Genomic DNA, 19,587 nt, shown 5'->3' on the forward strand with positions numbered 1-19,587 from the left:
CTCACCTCCTTCTCTGCAGCCCAATTCCTAACAGACCACGGAGTAGTGCTGGTCTGTGGCCCAGGTGTTGGGGACCCCTGCTGTAAACAATAACTGGATGGTTTACTGTGTTCAGTAAACTAGGCAATATGATCAGTCACTGATGGCTGAAAGGCAGATTCAGAAATAAAAGACAAGTTCCTTGTCTTCCAGAGCCAAGCATGCACATGTCCGAGTCACGGGGCCATGCCAGAGATGGAGATAAGAGTTCCTGGGAACACAAATATATGTGTCATCGGTTCTGATTTCAGTCAGTTCAGTTCACTCGTCAGTTGTGTCTGACTCTTTGCAATCCCATGAAATTTGCAGCACACCAGGCCTCCCTGTCCATCACCAACTCCCGGAGTTCACTCAGACTCATGTCCATCGAGTCAGTTGATGCCATCCAGTCATCTCATCCTCTGTCGTCCCCTTTTCCTCTGCCCCAATCCCTCTCAGCATCAGAGTTCTTTTCCAATGAGTTAACTCTTCACATGAGGTGGCCAAAGTACTGAAGTTTTCAGCTTTAGCATGATTCCTTCCAATGAAACACCCAGGACTGATTTCTTTTAGAATGGACTGGTTGGATCTCCTTGCAGTCCAAGGGACTCTCAAGAGTCTTCTCCAACACCACAGTTCAAAAGCATCAATTCTTCAGCACTCAGCTTTCTTCACAGTCCAACTCTCACATCCATACATGACCACTGGGAAAACCACAGCCTTGACTAGACGGACCTTTGTTGGCAAAGTAATGTCTCTGCTTTTGAATATGCTATCTAGGTTGGTCATAACTTTCCTTCCAAGGAAGTAATCGTCTTTTAATTTCATGGCTGCAGTCACCATCTGCAGTGATTTTGGAGCCCCAGAAAAATAAAGTCTGACACTGTTTCCACTGTTTCCATCTATTTCCCATGAAGCGATGGGACCAGATGCCATGATCTTCGTTTTCTGAATGTTGAGCTTTAAGCCAACTTTTTCACTCTCCTCTTTCACCTTCATCAAGAGGCTTTTTAGTTCCTCTTCACTTTCTGCCATAAGGGTGGTGTCATCTGCATATCTGAGGTTATTGATATTTCTCCCAGCAATCTTGATTCCAGCTTGTGCTTCTTCCAGCCCAGCGTTTCTCATGATGTACTCTGCATAGAAGTTAAATAAGCAGGGTGACAATATACAGCCTTGACATACTCCTTTTCCTATTTGGAACCAGTCTGTTGTTCCATGTCCAGTTCTAACTGTTGCTTCCTGACCTGCATACAGATTTCTCAAGAGGCAGGTCAAGTGGTCTGGTATTCCCATCTCTTTCAGAATTTTCCACAGTTTATTGTGATCCACACAGTCAAAGGCTTTGGCATAGTCAATAAAGCAGAAATAGATGTTTTTCTGGAACTCTCTTGCTTTTTCCATGATCCAGCGGATGTTGGCAATTTGATCTCCGGTTCCTCTGCCTTTTCTAAAACCAGCTTGAACATCTGGAAGTTCACAGTTCATGTATTGCTGAAGCCTGGCTTGGAGAATTTTGAGCATTACTTTACTAGCATGTGAGATGAGTGCAATTGTGCGGTAGTTTGAGCATTCTTTGGCATTGCCTTTCTTTGGGATTGGAATGAAAACTGACCTTTTCCAGTCCTGTGGCCACTGCTGAGTTTTCCAAATGTGCTGGCATATTGAGTGCAGCACTTTCACAGCATCATCTTTCAGGATTTGAAATAGCTCAACTGGAATTGCATCACCTCCTCTAGCTTTGTTTAGGAGAGGTCATATATGATTTCAGGGGCAGTCATATTTGAGCTCAACCTTGAGGAATGACAGGAAAGCCAGTTGGTAGAGAGATCCAGGAAATGACATGAATGGGGTCTATAAAGGCACAAAGGCACAGACTGAAGGCATGGTAATGACTACATTGTGGAGAATTTTAAATGCCACATGGAGTTGTCATTTTACTCTAGGCAAGGCTAAACCAACATTCTATGCAATCGTGCTCATCCCTGGAGAACACGTGGAGACTATTTTAGTCATATTTCTTTGTAGGCATACCTTGGCTTTCCCTATGTTGAGAATTCTACAAAGAGGAGTGTTCACAGCCCATAAATAGAACGCTTTGGTTCCTACCCTGTGATAGTTGCCTTCAAAGTACATTGCTTCTTGAGTAGGTTGAATTTGTGTGAGTCTTCTGAGTCTCTACTAAGTATGCCCCTAGGCTGAAATTATCCCAAAAGATGACTCTGTTCCAGGCGCTCTGGAAGCCAGATGGAAGAACCAGTGAAATTACTGAGTGAAACAGATTTTGTGGATTTCCAGAAAAAAGAAAAGTGTTCAATTATTTAACATTAAGAAAAAAAGCTGCCTCATTTGAGGAATCTGTCTCTCTTCGCTGAAGTGATTCTCTGATACTGTTGCTCAGATAGTATACTTTGCTTGGAATGCTACCTAACATGAAAATGAAGGTAAGTATCGTTCCCAAAGGACAGGTGTCCGGAGAGATTGCAATATTTTGTTGCAAGGTGGGTTTTTTTTTTTTCAGGTTTTATCAAAACTTATTCCTGATAAGATCCCAGCAAAATAGCAAGAATCAAAGGGCATCCTTGGTGTCACTGTCATAGGAAACTCACTTAGCATTTTCCTCATTATCTTGGACTCCAAGTGGACCCACTGCCACCCTGCAGATTATTTAGAGGTTAAAATATGCTGTTCATTTCATTGTCTACAAATGGATATTTTACCTAGCTATTTATTGTATAATGCACATATTGCAAAGCTTAAAAGAAGGTTTTCTGGTTTTGTTTGTTTTCAGAAACAGTCTGTTGGGTCAGGAACCTTTCATTTGTATGGGGAAGTCCAAAGAAAACATGGTCACGTACATGGCAGAAAATCACATTGTCAGGTTCAAAATCCCCTGGGGTGCTCTCTCATGTCTGCTCTCTCATGTCTGCAAGTAAATTCCTTGCTTCTATATTGATTTGTGTGAAATGTTACTGTAAGGCAAGGATGGGGTGATGAGGGACTTTTTTTTTTCTGTTTTTAAGTCAAGGTCCAATGATCTGAAAATTTCAGTTTAGTTTATCTAAAAGTGAAAGTTAGTCTTTCTTAGTAGCATCTCTTTAAAAATCTAGGCATTCAGCATTGTAACACTGTAACACAGATTTCAGCCTGGGGTGATTGAAAATTATAGCATATAGTAACTGGACAATCTATGAAAATTAAGTATAAGGATGAGATGTTTATTTCTCAAATTTAATCTTGAAAGGAACAAAACTCCATGTGACAGTGTTATGCTTGTCTCTTCAATCTTTGGCTCCTCTATTTGTCCAATACATTACACTTATGTGACTGGTTCTCAGTTTTCCATTACCTTATTACAAAGAGAGCTAATTATTGATCAGTAGCCCTTGCAGTTAGGGCTTTTTATAAAGCATCACATGAAATGTTATATATAGTCTCAGTTTCCAATGATAATAGTTTCTGCTGTTAAAATAGAATGCCAGTCTTAACAAGCTTTAACAAAGTATGTCCTAAACTCCTGAAGGGCAATACCATATGGTTCTCCATGAAATTCATAGCTGTAAATATTGAGCTTTTGTTTATTTACTTTTCTTGTAGGAACATTTCACACCTGAGTGCAAATTCAAAGAATCAGTGTTTGAAAATTATTACGTGACATATTCATCGATGATATACCGTCAGCAGCAGTCAGGCCGAGGGTGGTATCTGGGGTCTGAACAAAGAAGGAGAGATCATGAAAGGAAACCATGTAAGAAGAAACAAGCCTGCAGCTCACTTTCTGCCCAAACCACTGAAAGGTAAACTCGAGAGTATACCAGCTGTGGATGAAATGAGTATCGGTATGGAATTATCCTTTATTTTGAAGTGGAACCTAATCCTTCCATCCTGAGGCATTTATACAAAAATTGGTAAAATTTTTACACTTAAAAAGAACATTAAAGCGTAGATGGGAACATCTAATCTCCTGATTGGAGTTGACCAAAAAGTTTATTTTGGCCAAATCCAAATGAACTTTTGGCCACCCAATATATCTACATGTGTAACACCTTACTTACGTGGAAATAGCTTAATTGCTAACTCCCGGACAGCAAGAACCTCAAGATAGGCCAAATAGTTAGAAATACAGATGCTCAAATGCGTGCACACTTAACACTTATTGGAAACCTCCTTGGGCCCAACAATGTTGTCCCCAACAGTTTCCTCACGGTTTTTGTTTTGCGGTCATTATTAGAAGCCTGGTGGCAAGTGAGAGGGCTTCCATCGTGGCTCAATTTGGTAAAGGAATTTGCCTCCAATGCAGGGAGATGTGGGTTTGATCCCTGGATTGGGAAGATTCCCCTGGAGGAGTGCATGGTCACCTACTCCAGTATTCTTGGCCTGGAGAATCTATGGACAGAGGAGCCTGGTGGGCTGCAGTCCATGGGGTCACAAAGAGTTGGACACGAATGAGAAAACTAACACACACACACACACACACACACACACACACAGAGCAAGTGAGAAAGTTTGAGGATAGGAATGGGCTACAGGAAGTAGGGATGACAGAAGGAGTGAGACACAGTGGGAAGGGGATAGAAAATCCAGGACAAAGGAGAGCAAGCCCTTCAAGAGGTTTACTGGCTCGAGGTTAGAAGAGCAGTTTACCAGAGGGGCAGTCTGCCAGTCAAGTCACCACAGCGCCCTTTGACAGCACAATTTTCTAGAGCCAGATTACTTGAATCCTCCTGCAATGCAGGAGACCTGGTTCAATCTCTAGGTTGGGAAGGTCCTCTGGAGAAGGGAAAGGCTACCTGCTCCAGTATTCTGCCTAGATGATTCCATGGACTGTGTAAGTCCATGGGGTTGCAAAGGGCCAGACACGGACTGAGTGACTTTCACTTTCACTTTTCATATAAAACCATCAGTGATGGAAATAAGGCATTAGAATTCTCTACACACCTCTGTACCAAGACTGGCTTTTGCTTCATCTGGTCCAAAGACTCTACTGAGTCTTTGAAAGCAGCATTTCTCAGGTTTGGCCTCCAGCAGAGAGGCCCAGGGGGTAGAAGGAAAGCTGAGGGCCAGTGCAATGGCCTCTGACGCCGTGTCTCTATGCTTTGTAGTGGCCATGTACAAGGAGCCGTCTCTGCATGACCTCACGGAGTTCTCCCGATCTGGAAGTGGGACCCCGACCAAGAGCAGAAGTGTCTCGGTGTGCTGGAACGGAGGCAAGTCTATGAGCCACAATGAATCAACGTAGCCAGTGAGGGCAAAACAAGGGCTCTGTAACAGAACCTTACCTCCAGGTGCTGTTGAATTCTAGCAGTCCTTGCACCCGAAAGTTGAGATTTGTCAATGACGTTTACCAAACAAACAAGGCAGAGTTCACTATTCTAATCTGCCATCAAACCTTCTCATCCATCCAAAAGCCCCATAATTTAGATCAAGCTTGTGCAAAAAAACAGTGCCGAGCCTGATCAGTGAACTAAATCTGGGAGAAGGACTGCCCAATTTTCTCATGATCTCACCTCTGCTTAGGGGAAGACAAACCAAAAACATTTCACAGCACTAATGCTGATTAAGAAAAATTTGCTCTCCAACCAAGACAATTGAAAAGACCATCATTGTTCTTCAAAAACAAACAAAAAAGAAAACAGAACAAAATTAACTGCTTCCGTGTTTTGTAGGGGCAAACAAAATTCTGTGAACTGTGTTGTTTTCTTGGCTTAATGTTTTCTATCTATGCTTGATTCATATGTATTCTTTACGTTGCAGTTTTATGATTTCTGAAATTCAATGGTTCTATTGACTCTCTGTCACTTAATCCAATTCAACCAAATTCAGGGTTGAAGCTGAATTGGCATCTCAGGCTCAAGGTTCTTATGATTTTACCATTTTTTCCCCTTTAGATTCATAGTATTCTGGTCAAGTTCTTGTGCTGTACTTTGTGCGTAGAAATTGTGTTGTGTTGTGTTGTGTTGTCAACCCCAGTCAGTAAAGATTACTTAAAAATAAAGATTATCCTCAAGTGTAGTTTTCTCTTAATTCCATTTGTGTTATCATGTTAAACTATTATTGTGGCTTCTTATGTAAAGACAGTAACTGTGGAACTGTGATGTTGTCTTTTGTGTTGTTAAAATAAGAAATGTCTTATCTGTATACGTATGAGTCCCTCTGTCATTGTATTTGGCACGTGAATATTGTGTACAAGGAAATGTTAAGACTGGTTACCCCTAAACAACATATACTTATACCTGCTTCTGGAAAAGTGTTTAAGACTTAGCTAGGTTTCCATTTAGATCTTCATATCTGTTGCATGGAAGAAAGTTGGAATCTTGGCATAGAGTTGCATGATATGTAAGATTTTGTGCATTAATAATTGTTAAAATCTGTGTTCCAAAAGTGGACATAGCATGTACAGGCAGTTTTCTGTCCTGTGCACAAAACAGTTTAAAAAAAAGTTGTTTAATATTTGTTGTTGTATACCCAGATACGCACCGAATAAACTCTTTATATTCATTCAAAGAAAAATCCCTTAACGTGTATTTACTGTGTCCATTATGTGCCGTGAATTGTGGTAGAAACTGGAGTTACACACTGAATTATGTACATCTGATCACCACCTTCAGATAATCTACAGTCTAGAGATTTATATTCGCATGAATACTCTTAAAAGTGTAATTGTTATACTTGAACTGCAGGCTGGAACAGAAGAATTTTCATTCCCATTCAGTGATGAACTGTAAAAAAGGATCTATATTCTAGTACCCTGCTGTTCACACTGTCATCTCCCCCTCTCTGATGCTCATTTCTTTCCATAGAGGAAAGGCACGGGACTAAATATCTCAAGTCTTTTCCATCTCTGAGAACTGAACATAGCTATTTTCTTTTTTTATTAAAATTTCAAACCATAAGTTAAAAATAGAATGTTACAGTGAATGCTGGTAAACCTACACCTGTGTTCAAATATTCACATACTACTATACTGTACATCTATCCATCCATCACTCCATCTTATTTGTGATACGTTTCAAAATCAACTACAGATATCTGTACACTTCCTCATAATTTGGTATGCATTTCAGTAACTAGAGTTTGGTGTCCATTTGCAGTATTTTGCATCATATACAACTTACAATAAAGTGCACATAGAGTGTCTTTGTTGAGTTGACAGATGCATACATTTGGGTCACCATAAACATTGTCAGTGTTGATGACTTTTCACTATCTCCCCAAAGCTGCCATCGCCTGGTCATGATGCTTCAGGAGTCGACCATGTAGGAAGGTGAGAGTGGAGGAACAGGTGAAACATAATTGGCATCCATCAAATAAAGTTCCTGGGGCCCCAAGCAGCATGCTTTTGCACAAAGGAAGGCTGCTGATTCCTAAGACATCAGGGCCGGATTCAGCAGGAGCTCCTAGCCTAGGCCAACCCAGCCCAGTTCAGTCACCTTGTGATCCTGTCTTAAGCCCTCATCGTGCCAGAGCTCTTGGGTCCAGCTACATGAAAGATGCTGCCTGCCCAGTTTGGACAGGAGCCTGGGTACCCTATGCCATAACCAGACTCACTCAGCCTTGCCCCCCTCTATTCAGTCTTCCTAATTTTCAATCCATAGAGAAAAGTACTGCATTGTCTCAGTCTTGCTCCAAGGACTTTAAAATTTGATTATTGACGAGTTTCCTTGCAGCTTTTCCTTTTTCATTGCTCAAGAATAGCATAGGTCTGTTGGTAACAAACAAGTCAGTACCTTGGAGTCTTAGGGAAGCCTGGCATAAATTAGAAGTGGCCAAAATGCCCAGGAATAATCCTTTTTTCCCAGCATTCTCTATGAGCTGACTCACGTTGTTTTTAACCGAAGGTGATCTTTAAATAAGTCAATAATTAAACTGACCTCCAAAAATACCTCACCACAAACAGCCATACTTTCACATACCTTCATTACATACACATTCACACACACACACATAAACACCAGAAACGTTTCTCGTGGTTGGAAACATTAGCTGTGCCAAATGTTTGATGAAATAAGTTTTGGAAAAACACCACAAGGACTATTGGCTCGCAGATATGTGTCCACATTGTAGACACCTAGAGGGCTTGTAAGATACAGATGGCTGGACCCCACCTCCAGTGTTTCTGATTGAGTAGGTCTGGAGTGGACTCAAGCCTTCGGATCTTTAAGTTCCCAGGTAAGGCTGCTGCTCCTGGGGAACCATACTTTGAGAACCACTGGCACACACAGTATCCTTCAGGATTGAAACTGTGTATTAGAACATTGAATTCTAGAAAGTTCTGTGTTAAGGAAGCCTGCTTAACTGAGAACTGCTAGGGTGAACTGCTGCTTCTTTGACCATGGAGGCAGTTTCACAGAGCCCATAGTAACCCTGCAGTAGAGCAATGGTACTCAGGCCTTTGGGGATACCAGAACCACCCAGGTATTTGGCCTACTTCCACAGTTTTAGGCCAGGCCTAGGAATGTCCTAAATTGGGCGCCCACCACAGTCTGAGACCACTGCTCTGTGGCTTGCACTCAGTCTCAGGTAGTCACACTCTCTGTTAGTGTATATCCACAGAGTATATACAGAGAAGTGTATATCTTCTTGTCAAATGATTCTAGGAACAATATGGAAAACAACAACCAATTACCCTTCTTTCGAATGCTTCTTGAAAAAAACTAAATGCTAAAGTTTTCCGATCGAAGAGTTTGCCCCTTGTACGCTGGAGGGAACACGAGATCCTTAAAGGGACCTGAGAGCAGGAAGTGATCCTGTAGCCCCTTATCCTCACCTTCCTCACTGGCCTGGTCCTAAGCCAATCAAGTTCACTGAGTGAGGGAGTGATAGTCACTCAGTCTTGTCAGACTCTTTGTGACCCCATGGACTGTAGCCCGCCAGGCTCCTCTGTCCATGGAATTCTCCAGGCAAGAATACAGGAGTGGGTTGTCATTTCCTTCTTCCAAGTTCACTGAGAACTTGTCAAAGGAGCCAGCACATGTATCCAAATTTTCCAAACAGCCATAATCCAAGTGAACACAGTGGAGGAAATGAATATCCAATAGGTATCTCTTCATCTACACTGACTGATTATTATTAATAACCAGTCTGTGGAGAAGGCATGGCGGAATCCAGGGGCTGATGACCATTTTGAATAAATTCATCAGGTGCCTTAGAAATCTCATTTAGTTGAGGTGTGTTATTCATGAGATAAATTGAAATGTGCCCTCACTGGCACATCATATTCCTACCAACAGTCTTTCCAAGGCAATCTAGACTTCTACTATCATGCTTCTCAAACTCTTCCAACCTCTAGTTAAAGCCATTTCCACATTTTAGATCTTGATTATAGCAGCACCCTATTATAGTACCAGAATCTGTACAGGAATGTGGTAGTGCAAAATGGAATGACCATTTCCAATCAAAACCAAGTGGAGAGCTGTAACTAGGGTAGGCATTTGTGCCCCAAATTATTAACTTTATTGACAATGACAACTTATCATACCTTTCATCACGCTATATGCCAAAACATGTGGTCCAGGGTTTTGGCTTGATGCATTTAGCTATCCTGGAATGAAGCCACCTGGCAACCATTGCTAACTTTTTCTGACACCTTGGGTGTGCCCTTTACCCCTAATGAATGGGAATGCTACAAGCAGGTACATGCAACAGAGTGTGCCTTAAATTCTGGATTCCTATTTAGCTCTAAATGAGAAAAAAAAGGGGGGGGGGAATCCACACTTTGAGAAAGGGGACGACAGAGAATGAGATGGCTGGATGGCATCACTGACTCGATGGACATGAGTCTCAGTGAACTCCGGGAGTTGGTGATGGACAGGGAGGCCTGGCATGCTGCGATTCATGGGGTCGCAAAGAGTCGGACACGACTGAGCGACTGATCTGATCTGATCTTTTATGAATCATCACATCCTGGACCTTTTTAATCTCTAAACATTGTGCTACTTTTTAGAGGGTAGTTTGAATCTGCTACACAGAGAGCAATATTCTATGCCAAATAAGTCAGCCCTTTTGCTAATACACATGAATACAATGTCTGGTATTTCTTCATCACACTTACTCTAATAAAAAAAATAAAGGAAAGTACAGGGCATCTTCCGGGGATGTTTCCACTTCTACGTGGGCATTCTTGAAGAGGTTTGTAACAGCTGCAATTCTGTCATTATGCATGCAGTCTTTCTAGAACACCCAATATGGCTGGTTTTCAATATGAGGATTCCAAACGAATTTACCAAATATCAATGCAATCTCTTCTTTTCTATTAATTTTGTTTCACACACTCTGCCTCTCTGTCTCTCATCAGTCACTTCACACACACACTCACACACAACACACATACAGAGATGTGACCCCAAAGATTCTCCAGAAATGCTCTGTTTCTCTGGGAGGATAACATATGGTCTATTCCATAGGGACACTGGGACAGCCAAGTTTAAAAAACCAGGACTCAAGACAGAGATGGCCAACAGGTACCCTGAAAGATGCTCCACATCACTAGTCATGAGGGAAATACAAATCCAAAATCACAGTGAGATACCTAACCGCACACCTGTCAGAAACAGTTGTTACAAAAAAGGACATGAAATAATAAGCATTGGTGAGACTGGAGAAGCAGGAGCCCTCCTACACTGTTGGTGGGAATGTAAATTGGTGCAGCCTCTATGGAAAACAATATGGAGACTCCTCAAGATATAGAACTACCATATGATCCAACAATTCCATTTCTCCATATTGCTTAAAGGAAACAAAAACACTCATTTTAAAGAATCTGAAAAAGAATATATATATATATATACACACATATATATATAGAGATATATATATATATCTGAAACACTTTTGTAAAATATCAAACACACACAACATTGTAAATCAACAACAGATAAATTAAAAAAAGAATGTAAATAAGATAACCTAAAAAAAGATATGTGCACCCTTAAGTTTATTGGCAGCACTATTTACAGTAGCCAAAATATGGAAGCAACCTAAGTGCCTATTGGTAGATGAATGGGTAGAGAGGATGTGGCATATAAATATACAGTGCAATAGTACTCGCCATGAAAAAAATGAAATCTTGCATTTGTGACAACATGGAAAAAGCAAACAAAACAAAAATAGACTCATAGGTACAGACAGCACACTGGTGGTTACCAGAGGGGAAGGAGGTGGGGGTTGTGCCAAAATAGATGCCAGGGATTAGAGGTACAAACTTTCAGTTGTAAAATAAACAAGTCATGGGGATGTAATGTCCAGCACAATGAATAGAGCTAATAATACTTTAATAATTGCGTGTGGGGACAGATAGTAACTAAATTCATTATGATCATAGTGATCATAATGTGTAAAAATTTCAAGTCACTATATTGTACATCTGAAGCTAACATAATATTATAAGTCAACTATACTTCAAAAAAATACTAGGAAGAATAAAATCAGATTTTAAAAAATAGTGCCCCCTGGCTTCTGAAGCTGTCCTGCCAGCTATGACACTTCTTTTCACTAAGGAGAATTGTTCAGATTTGTCCCCACAACATGTTAGCATGTCTGTACATTCTGTACTCTAAATAATTGTGTGCTCTCAATTTGTTTTCAATTCTGCAAAGTTAACACTTAGAGTAAGAGAAATGTACAAGGGTAATGACTGAGTAAAAACTCAGCTCCTTGGAGTCAATTTCTCAGCTTGTTGGCTCAGTGGATATTTTTTACCTTATAAGCCTTCAGTGCACCGCAGCACATGACTGAGGTCTGGAGAAAGCATGCAGGCAAGGATAAATGGATTGACACTGAGTGAATCTTGCAGAAAAAAAGATATTTTAGGGTTTGAGCAGTGGGGACATTTTCCTTCCTTATTGGGATTAGTAAAGTGGAACTCCAACTGGAAATAACTATGCAGTTTTTACATTCTTCATATATGTAAACCTCCGCATCAACTAATACCCTCGTATAATACAAACCGGATGGTTCCAACCCAAGTGTTCTTTTCTTCTTTAAAAGTTTGCAAAAACTAGGATCAATTAGTTCTCAAAGACTGGCTGTACTACAGTTTCCCTTTAATATAAAACAGCTGAACAAAACAGCTTACACAACATTTGAGTTTCCTGGGTCTTAGGGACATTTCAAAGTACATCATCATTACATTCACCAATGTGCTGTATGCCAAATCCACACAAAACACTTCCCTATGGTGTGTGTATGTAGTGCGTAGGGCACTAAATAGAGTCCTGCTACCTACTCTTATGGAAGTTCAGTGAGGAGATATCCAAATATCCTTGAAGTCACCCATATCAAGTAGAATATCATGTGACTAAACCATGCTAGAAACCAAATACACAGGTTCTGCTTTCCAGAAACTCTCAGTCTAAAATAGTCAACAGACGTGCAACTATCAACTTTAGTCAGATTAGGACAAACACTGTAATACATATAATCAAGGTGTCAGGAAACACAGCGGTGGAAGAAAATTGATTAGAGAAATTGAAAAAGTTTCAAAGAGGAGTTCATCTGAGTGGGAGTCTTAAAAGACAAATAGGACTTCAACAGTTAGAAAGGTAATATAGTGACTCTAGGACCAAAAACCAATATAAGCAAAACATAGAGTCATTAAAAAGCATTGAATGTCCAGAAAACATTAATTAGACTAGTGTAGCTGGACAAGAGGAGGCAGAGCCCTGCTATGCATGCAAGAGATGCTTTGGGAAGAGAATAACCTCCCCACCATGCTTTCATTCCATTATGTCTCATTGCCGGAAGAGAGACTGTGAGCCACCTAGGTCTGGATTATTGGCATGTATAATATAAGTTTTTGAAGCCCTAGTTGTTCTATATGTTTTTGTAAAATCCCAGTGAGTAAATGGCTCTCTTCAGTAGACAAAGATGAAAGATAATGATCTAGAGCAAAGTATGAATCACAATCTTGCCTATTAGACTGGAGGTGGATGGGTCTTACTAATTTTCCCTTCTCATCTATTGAACAATCTGTTCTTTGGCCAGCTTTCAAAAGAATTTGTCAAGCAATATGGGTTGTTTGACCAGTACAATCACATAGAGAAAGAAAAGCCGCAGCAAGATAATGAAAGGAAAACTTTCTTCCAGCAAATTCCTTCCATCTAAATGTACATTTTAAAGATATTTTTCCTTCGAATAAAGTTTATTTGGAGTTTTCAGGTTTCCAAAGTTAAAATAACATCTCTGCCTCCATCTGTATACTCCATCACATACAGGCCCCCACACATGCCATGGGTGAGCTTGCACACACAAACACACACACAATATTTGTATACTTCTTTGGGAAGGAGAGCTAAAGTTTTCATATAATGTAACATAAAAAGTTCTTAAGAATAAAATTAATTTGGCTTGACAAACATAATCACCATGGAACCCAAACTCTTGTAATATAGAGTGTTTCCAGCACCACAACCAGTTTTCTTATGCCCCTTCCCAGTCAATTCCCACCCACCACCCAAAGGCAACCAGCAGTCTGATTTTTTTCACCTTAGATCACTTGTTCCCGTTTTAGAACTTATTATAAATATTATCATACATATGTGGTCTTTGTGTAAGATTTGTTTTGCGCAGGATAATGTTTCTGAGATCCATACATGTTGTTGTGTGTTATCTGTATTTCATCCTGTTTATTGCAGAGTGTTGTTGTTTAGTCGCTAAGTCACTTTGTGACCCCATGAACTGTAGCCCGGTAGGCACCTCTGTGTGTGGGATTCTTCAGGCAAGAATACTGGAGGGGGTTGCCATTTCCTTCTCCAGGGGATCTTCCTGACCCAGGGATCGAACCCAGGTCTCCTGTATTGTCAGGCAGATTCTTTACCACTGAACCACCCAGGAACATAATTTGGCTATACCCACAGTTGGCTTACCCATTTCCAGTTGGCAACACCTGGGCTGTTTCCAAATTTGGGCTGTTGGAAGAGAGCTGCTATAAACAGCTTCATATGCAGGTTTTTGTGGAAACAGGCACATAAGTAAATACCAAGGTGTAGATCTTCTGTTCTCCTGGAGTAGGTGTATGGTTCATTTTATGCATCTGTCAGAACTTTCTCCAAAGTAGTACTTTTTTTACACTCCTACCAGCAGAGTATAAAATCTCCAGTTGCTCCAAATCCTTGTCAGCATTTGTGTCTTCATTCTTTTTCATTTTAACCATTCTGGTATGTGTGTAGTGGTTATCTCATTTGGCTTTAATCTGCATTTCCCTGATGATTAGTGATGTCTACCACATTTTCATGTGCTTATTGGCCATTCGTGTATCTTCCTTTGCGACATGTCTGCTCCCATGATTTGCCCATTTATATCACACTGTCTTTTTATTATTGATCTGTAGGAGTTCTTTATATAACCCAGATACTAGTTCTTTGTCAGATACGTGATTTGTGAATATTCTCTTCCACTTTATGGCCTTTTTATTGATTGTTTTAATGATGTCTTTTAGTGAGCAGACATTTTAATTTTGATACAATCTAATTTATAAATTATTTTCTTGCATTATTATTGATTTTTATGTCTTATCGTTAGCTTTTATGTTTTATATATATGATCCAGCTCGAACTAACTTTTGTGTACAGTATAAGGTCCTAGTTGAGGTTAATTTTAAAATGCGAATATCCAGCCCTGCTGGTTGAAAAGACTTTTATTTCCACATTAGGTTGCTTGGTGTTTTTGACAAGAAATCAAATAAACACGTATATGTGTGAGTCTATTTCCAGACTCTCTATTCTGTCCTACTGGTATATTTATTGATTCTTATGTCATTACTACACAGTCTGCTGCTACAGCTGCTTAAGTCGCTTCAGTCGTGTCCGACTCTGTGCGACCCCATAGACGGCAGCCCACCAGGCTCCCCTGTCCCTGGGATTCTCCAGGCAAGAACATTGGAGTGGGTTGCCATTTCCTTCTCCAATGCATGAAAGTGAAAAGTGAAAGGGAAGTTGCTCAGTTGTGTCCAACTCTTAGCGACCCCATGGACTGCAGCCTACCAGGCTCCTCCATCCATGGGATTTTCCAGGCAAGAGTACTGGAGTGGAGTGCCACTGCCTTCTCCAACTACACAGTCTAAATTACTTTAACTCTCTCATAGGTCTGAAGTCTGGTAAGAATTCCTTCCACTTTCTTCTTTTCTGGATAGCTTTTGAACATCCTAGGTCCTTCTCTGGGGAGCATGGATATGTCCCACAAGGCTTCCTCTTTAATCTGCCCTTCTACTTTTCCATCCCCTCCAAGGTGCTCACCTGATCTCATGTTTTCATTCATCATTGCTAACTAATGAATCTCCAAATCAAATCGTAATTCTCTGGCTAAGTCCAATTCATGCTCCAAGCCCATGTAGGACATTCCCCTAAAGCTTAGCTATTTCTCCACATCAGCAACGAATTGAACTCACTAGGCTTTCCCCCAGCTGGCCCAAATGAGAAGTAAGATCACTCTTACCAGCTTCAAGCTCAGAAAATACAAGTCTTTGAATTGTCTCTTCATCTCCATGGCTAATCACTGACAGTTACAAATATTTATTTGTTTTTATTTTCTATTTTTTTTAAACCATTCTCAGAACCACCTTCTCTGGAACATTCCACCTGAATTAATGCTATTGTCTCCCACTACCTCCACTTCATATCCCAGTTAGATAAACTTCCTAAAAATCCTTTGGACCATATTGTTTCCTTATTTGATAATGTCTGATCAATTTCAAACCTCTGCATTTGGTCCTTGGAGGCTCTTCACATGTGTATGCATGCTCAGTCACCTCAGTCGTGTCTGACTCTTTGTAACCCCATGGACTGTTGCCACCCCCCCTCCACCTCCTCACCAGGCTCCTGTGTCCATAGGATTCTCCAGGCAAGAATACTGGAGTGGGTTGCCATGCCTCCTCCAGGGGGTTTCCTCCAACTCTCTCACTTCCTCTCCTAGCAGACTTTATAAATAAATGTGCTATCTGGTAGTCTATTTGAGCCTTTCTTTTTTTAATTAATTAATTTATTTTAATTGGAGGCTAATTACAATATTGTAGTGGTTTTTTGCCATACATTGACATGAATCAGTCTCTTTGAGCCTTTCAACAATATTTTTCTAACTACATAAAATCCAGCCTTTCCAGTGTAGCTGTAAAAATTTTTCTCAGGTCAGAAGCAAAAAAAAATTACTTAGTCACCATGCCATATTAAATGTTTTCACTTTTCAATAGTCATTTTGGCATAAACTTCAATTATTTACCTATCTCACCTTTTAAAATATTCTTGCATCTATTGATGAATAAAGCTCTGAGAGCCACCTTAGATTGCTTCATTGTTCTAGCACTTGCTACTCAGCATTGGCTATGTAGTTCATCAAAACCTCAGGTCCTCTGCAACCTGACCAACGATGCTAAACAGGAATGCTTTTGAATTTGTGTTCTAGACACTTCTGTAGGGAGCACAATTTAGGCATTTGTTCTTTTGCTCTAATGACAAGGCAGGTATTTTCAGAATGTACATTAGGAAATACTGACACTTCTTTTCGTATTTAATACATGACTAATCTCCCACTACATCCCTCAGTCTAGGCTCCAGATCATTCCAACTCATTGTTTCCTAAAGAAATGCCTATCATTGTAGAAAGAAGCCGAGTGTGGTTTTCATTTTGTTAGAATTTGGGAGATAGGCACTCCAATTCTAGCCATCTCACTCACCTGCTTGATGAGTTAGGATGAGTCACTTCTCCTCTCTCTGGTTTTTCATTTGGAAAACGTGGGGTTCAGAATCAATGTTGAAGGTTATTTCAGTTACCCCCATCTAAGATCATATTTAAGGTCTGAATGTGTCCCTCCAAATTTCATACATTGAAATCTTAATACCCAATGTAATGGTATTAGGAGGTGAGGCCTTTGGAAGGGGCTTAGGTCCTGAAGGTGGATGCCTATTGAGTAAAGTTAGTGTTTTATAGAAGTGACAGGGACCCATCACCCCCTCCCCCACAGGAGGACACAACAAGAAGTCTGCACCCTGGTAGAGGGCCCTCACCGTCAGTGCTGGCACCCTGACTCTTGGACTTTCAGCCCCCAGAAATAAATTTCTGTGTTTATAAACCACCTAGTCTGTGGTATTTTTGTTATAGCAGCCAGAATGGACTAAGATAAAGGCCTTCTGGGTGCCTGGGTGTGAAGTCCTTCCCTCAAAATATAGAACGTAGGAAATTTCCAGTCTATTCAAACATTAAGTTGGGCCCTGGATTCTAGAACTATTGTATCAACTGGACCATATTTGGACCCAAAACTTGAAAGTAAAACTTTACAGAAATGGTCAAGAGAATGAAATATGCTACCCTTACTACCAAGTCTGGGGACCCCAAAACACACATTTTCCAAGTATGATGACCTCATCTATCACACTTATTCATTTATCATAAGTGTATTAGGTTCTTACTAAGGTCCAGGCCTTGTGTATGCACTTAGAATATAAGGATGAAATAAATTCGATCCTTGTCCTGGGAAAGAATATAGTCTAAAGAGGGAAGATAGGACATCTACAAATAAACTACCCCTATTGACTGGAATGCTAGGTATAATCTTTACAAAGTGTCCAAGGACCACATTCTGCTAAGTTAGCAACATCATAGCAATAGAGTTTCTGCCACCAATTATGAAACTAGAGTCAGTTCAGTCCCCTTGGACTGTAGGGGTTTTTAAGGAAAACTCATTGCCTTTTCTTCCCTGGCATTGCTAGTGTGAGAACATATCAAGGATTTACATTTTCTAAGAACCAGAATTGTCTCTTGCAGTATAAAATATAAATATAGTGAGAAAATGCCCTAAACCTAAAACTAACCTTAGTGAGGTTGAGAGACTGTCATTTTGAAATCCACTATGAAAAGATTCACAGGGTAAAATTTTAAACAACAAACAAACATTAATAAGCAAACCTATATTCTCATAACTCTCCTCCATTATGCATTATCCTTGTACTTTACTCTCTGATCCCCAGAAGGTGGTGTTTCTGAGCCTTTCTTTTTTGCCATGACATTCACGCAAATGGGACCTATTGTGATTCGTTTCAATTTCTAGATTACTGGCTTTGACTCCTCACCTCTTCTCTTCACTTGAGGAAAGCTATCAAAATGTAGGTGAGTGCAACATAACAACTGTAGGACTAAGCACAAGTCTTCCTGACTAGCTTCTTTATATTTTTGTCTTGAAATTATGATAGATTCATTGGAAGATGCAAAGAGTACAGAGAACTTTGTGTTCTCTTACCTACTTCTCCTAAAGGGAACTATCCTAGGATATCCAAACAAGGAAATTGGACACTGGTACAATCTACGGAGCTTATTCAGATTTCATCAGTTTTTACAATGTGTGTGAGGGTCCCTGTATATTTATCACATTTATGGATTTATGTAACTACCACAATGATCATGATATGGAGCTGTTTCATCACTGCTAAGATCCCACATTATTGTTCTTTTATAGTCACATCCATTTCCCTCTCATCTTCCCATCCATAAAAGCTAGTAAACCACTAATCTGTTCTCCATGTCTACAATTTTGTTATTTCAAGAACGTTATAAAATGTCATCATACATAATACAACACTTTGAGATTTGTTTTTCCCACTCAAGCAAATTCCCCTGAGATTCATCCATGTTCTTACATGTATCAATAGTGTATCCTTTTTATTGTTGCATAGTATTCCTTGGTATGGATGTGCCACAGTTGATCTAATTATCAACTTGTTGAACTACATTTGTATTGCTTCCAGTTTTCAGCTATTACAAATAAAGTTGTTATGAACATTCATATACAAGACTTTTTATGGAAATTAGTTTTTATTTCTCTGGGATAAATGCACAAGAGTATAATTGCTGGATCATATAATAATTGGTTTTGTAAGAAACTGACAAATTGCTTTCCACATGGCTGTATCATTATAGATTCCACCATGAACATATAGTGATTCCAAGCTCTCTACAACTTCACCAGCAATTGTCAACATTGCTGTTTTATTTTAGTCAATTCTGATAGATGCATGTCATGTATCACCATGATTTTAATTGCATTTTCCAAGTGGCTAATGATATTGAACATTTTTTCATGTTTTAATTTTCCTCTTTTGTGAAATTTTCTGTTCATAGCTTTTATCTATTTTCTTTTAAATTTTTAAAAATTTTCCACACAGTTTTATGAGTTTGTTATGTACCCTAAGTATGAATCCCTTGGCAGAAATACAGTTTCCAAATTATCTTCCAGTGATTGAGTATTAAAAGTATATAATTAGGGAAGACCTTTGGGAATGGTAGTCAGGACCTATGAAAATAGTTTCCTTCATAAAAGCCATGAGAACACTGGCAAAAATTTTAAATCAGCCTTTTGAGAACCCTAGAAATTAACCAGACCACATAAATAACTCTCACAACTTGACAATAAAAAGACAATAACCCACTTGAAAATGGTTTCATGATTTGAATAGTCATTTCTCTGAAGACTACATAAAAATAGCCAATAAGTACATAAAATGATGCTCAACATTGTTAGTCATTTAGATAATTCAAATCACAACCACAGTGAAATTGCTGTAAACACACCCAGTAAAATGGGAATTT

The 19,587-nt window shown here is 39.7% G+C and overlaps 1 protein-coding gene across 1 annotated transcript in view; it reads left to right on the forward strand.

Annotated features, from left to right (window-relative positions):
- The window catches only part of FGF13 (fibroblast growth factor 13), a 75,430-nt gene extending 68,908 nt beyond the window's left edge, over positions 1-6,522 (forward strand). Inside the window, 7 exon segments of the mRNA NM_001098892.2 lie at positions 3,616-3,728; positions 3,730-3,768; positions 3,771-3,776; positions 3,778-3,815; positions 5,121-5,206; positions 5,209-5,217; positions 5,219-6,522. Coding sequence (NP_001092362.1) covers positions 3,616-3,728; positions 3,730-3,768; positions 3,771-3,776; positions 3,778-3,815; positions 5,121-5,206; positions 5,209-5,217; positions 5,219-5,257 — 330 coding nt within the window. The 3' untranslated portion in view covers positions 5,258-6,522.
- Positions 6,523-19,587: the final 13,065 nt, after the last annotated feature.

This window comes from Bos taurus, unplaced genomic scaffold (genome assembly GCF_002263795.3).
Source record: "Bos taurus isolate L1 Dominette 01449 registration number 42190680 breed Hereford unplaced genomic scaffold, ARS-UCD2.0 Super-Scaffold_1723_ScbfJmS_2085, whole genome shotgun sequence".
NCBI classification, from domain to species: Eukaryota; Metazoa; Chordata; class Mammalia; order Artiodactyla; family Bovidae; genus Bos; species Bos taurus.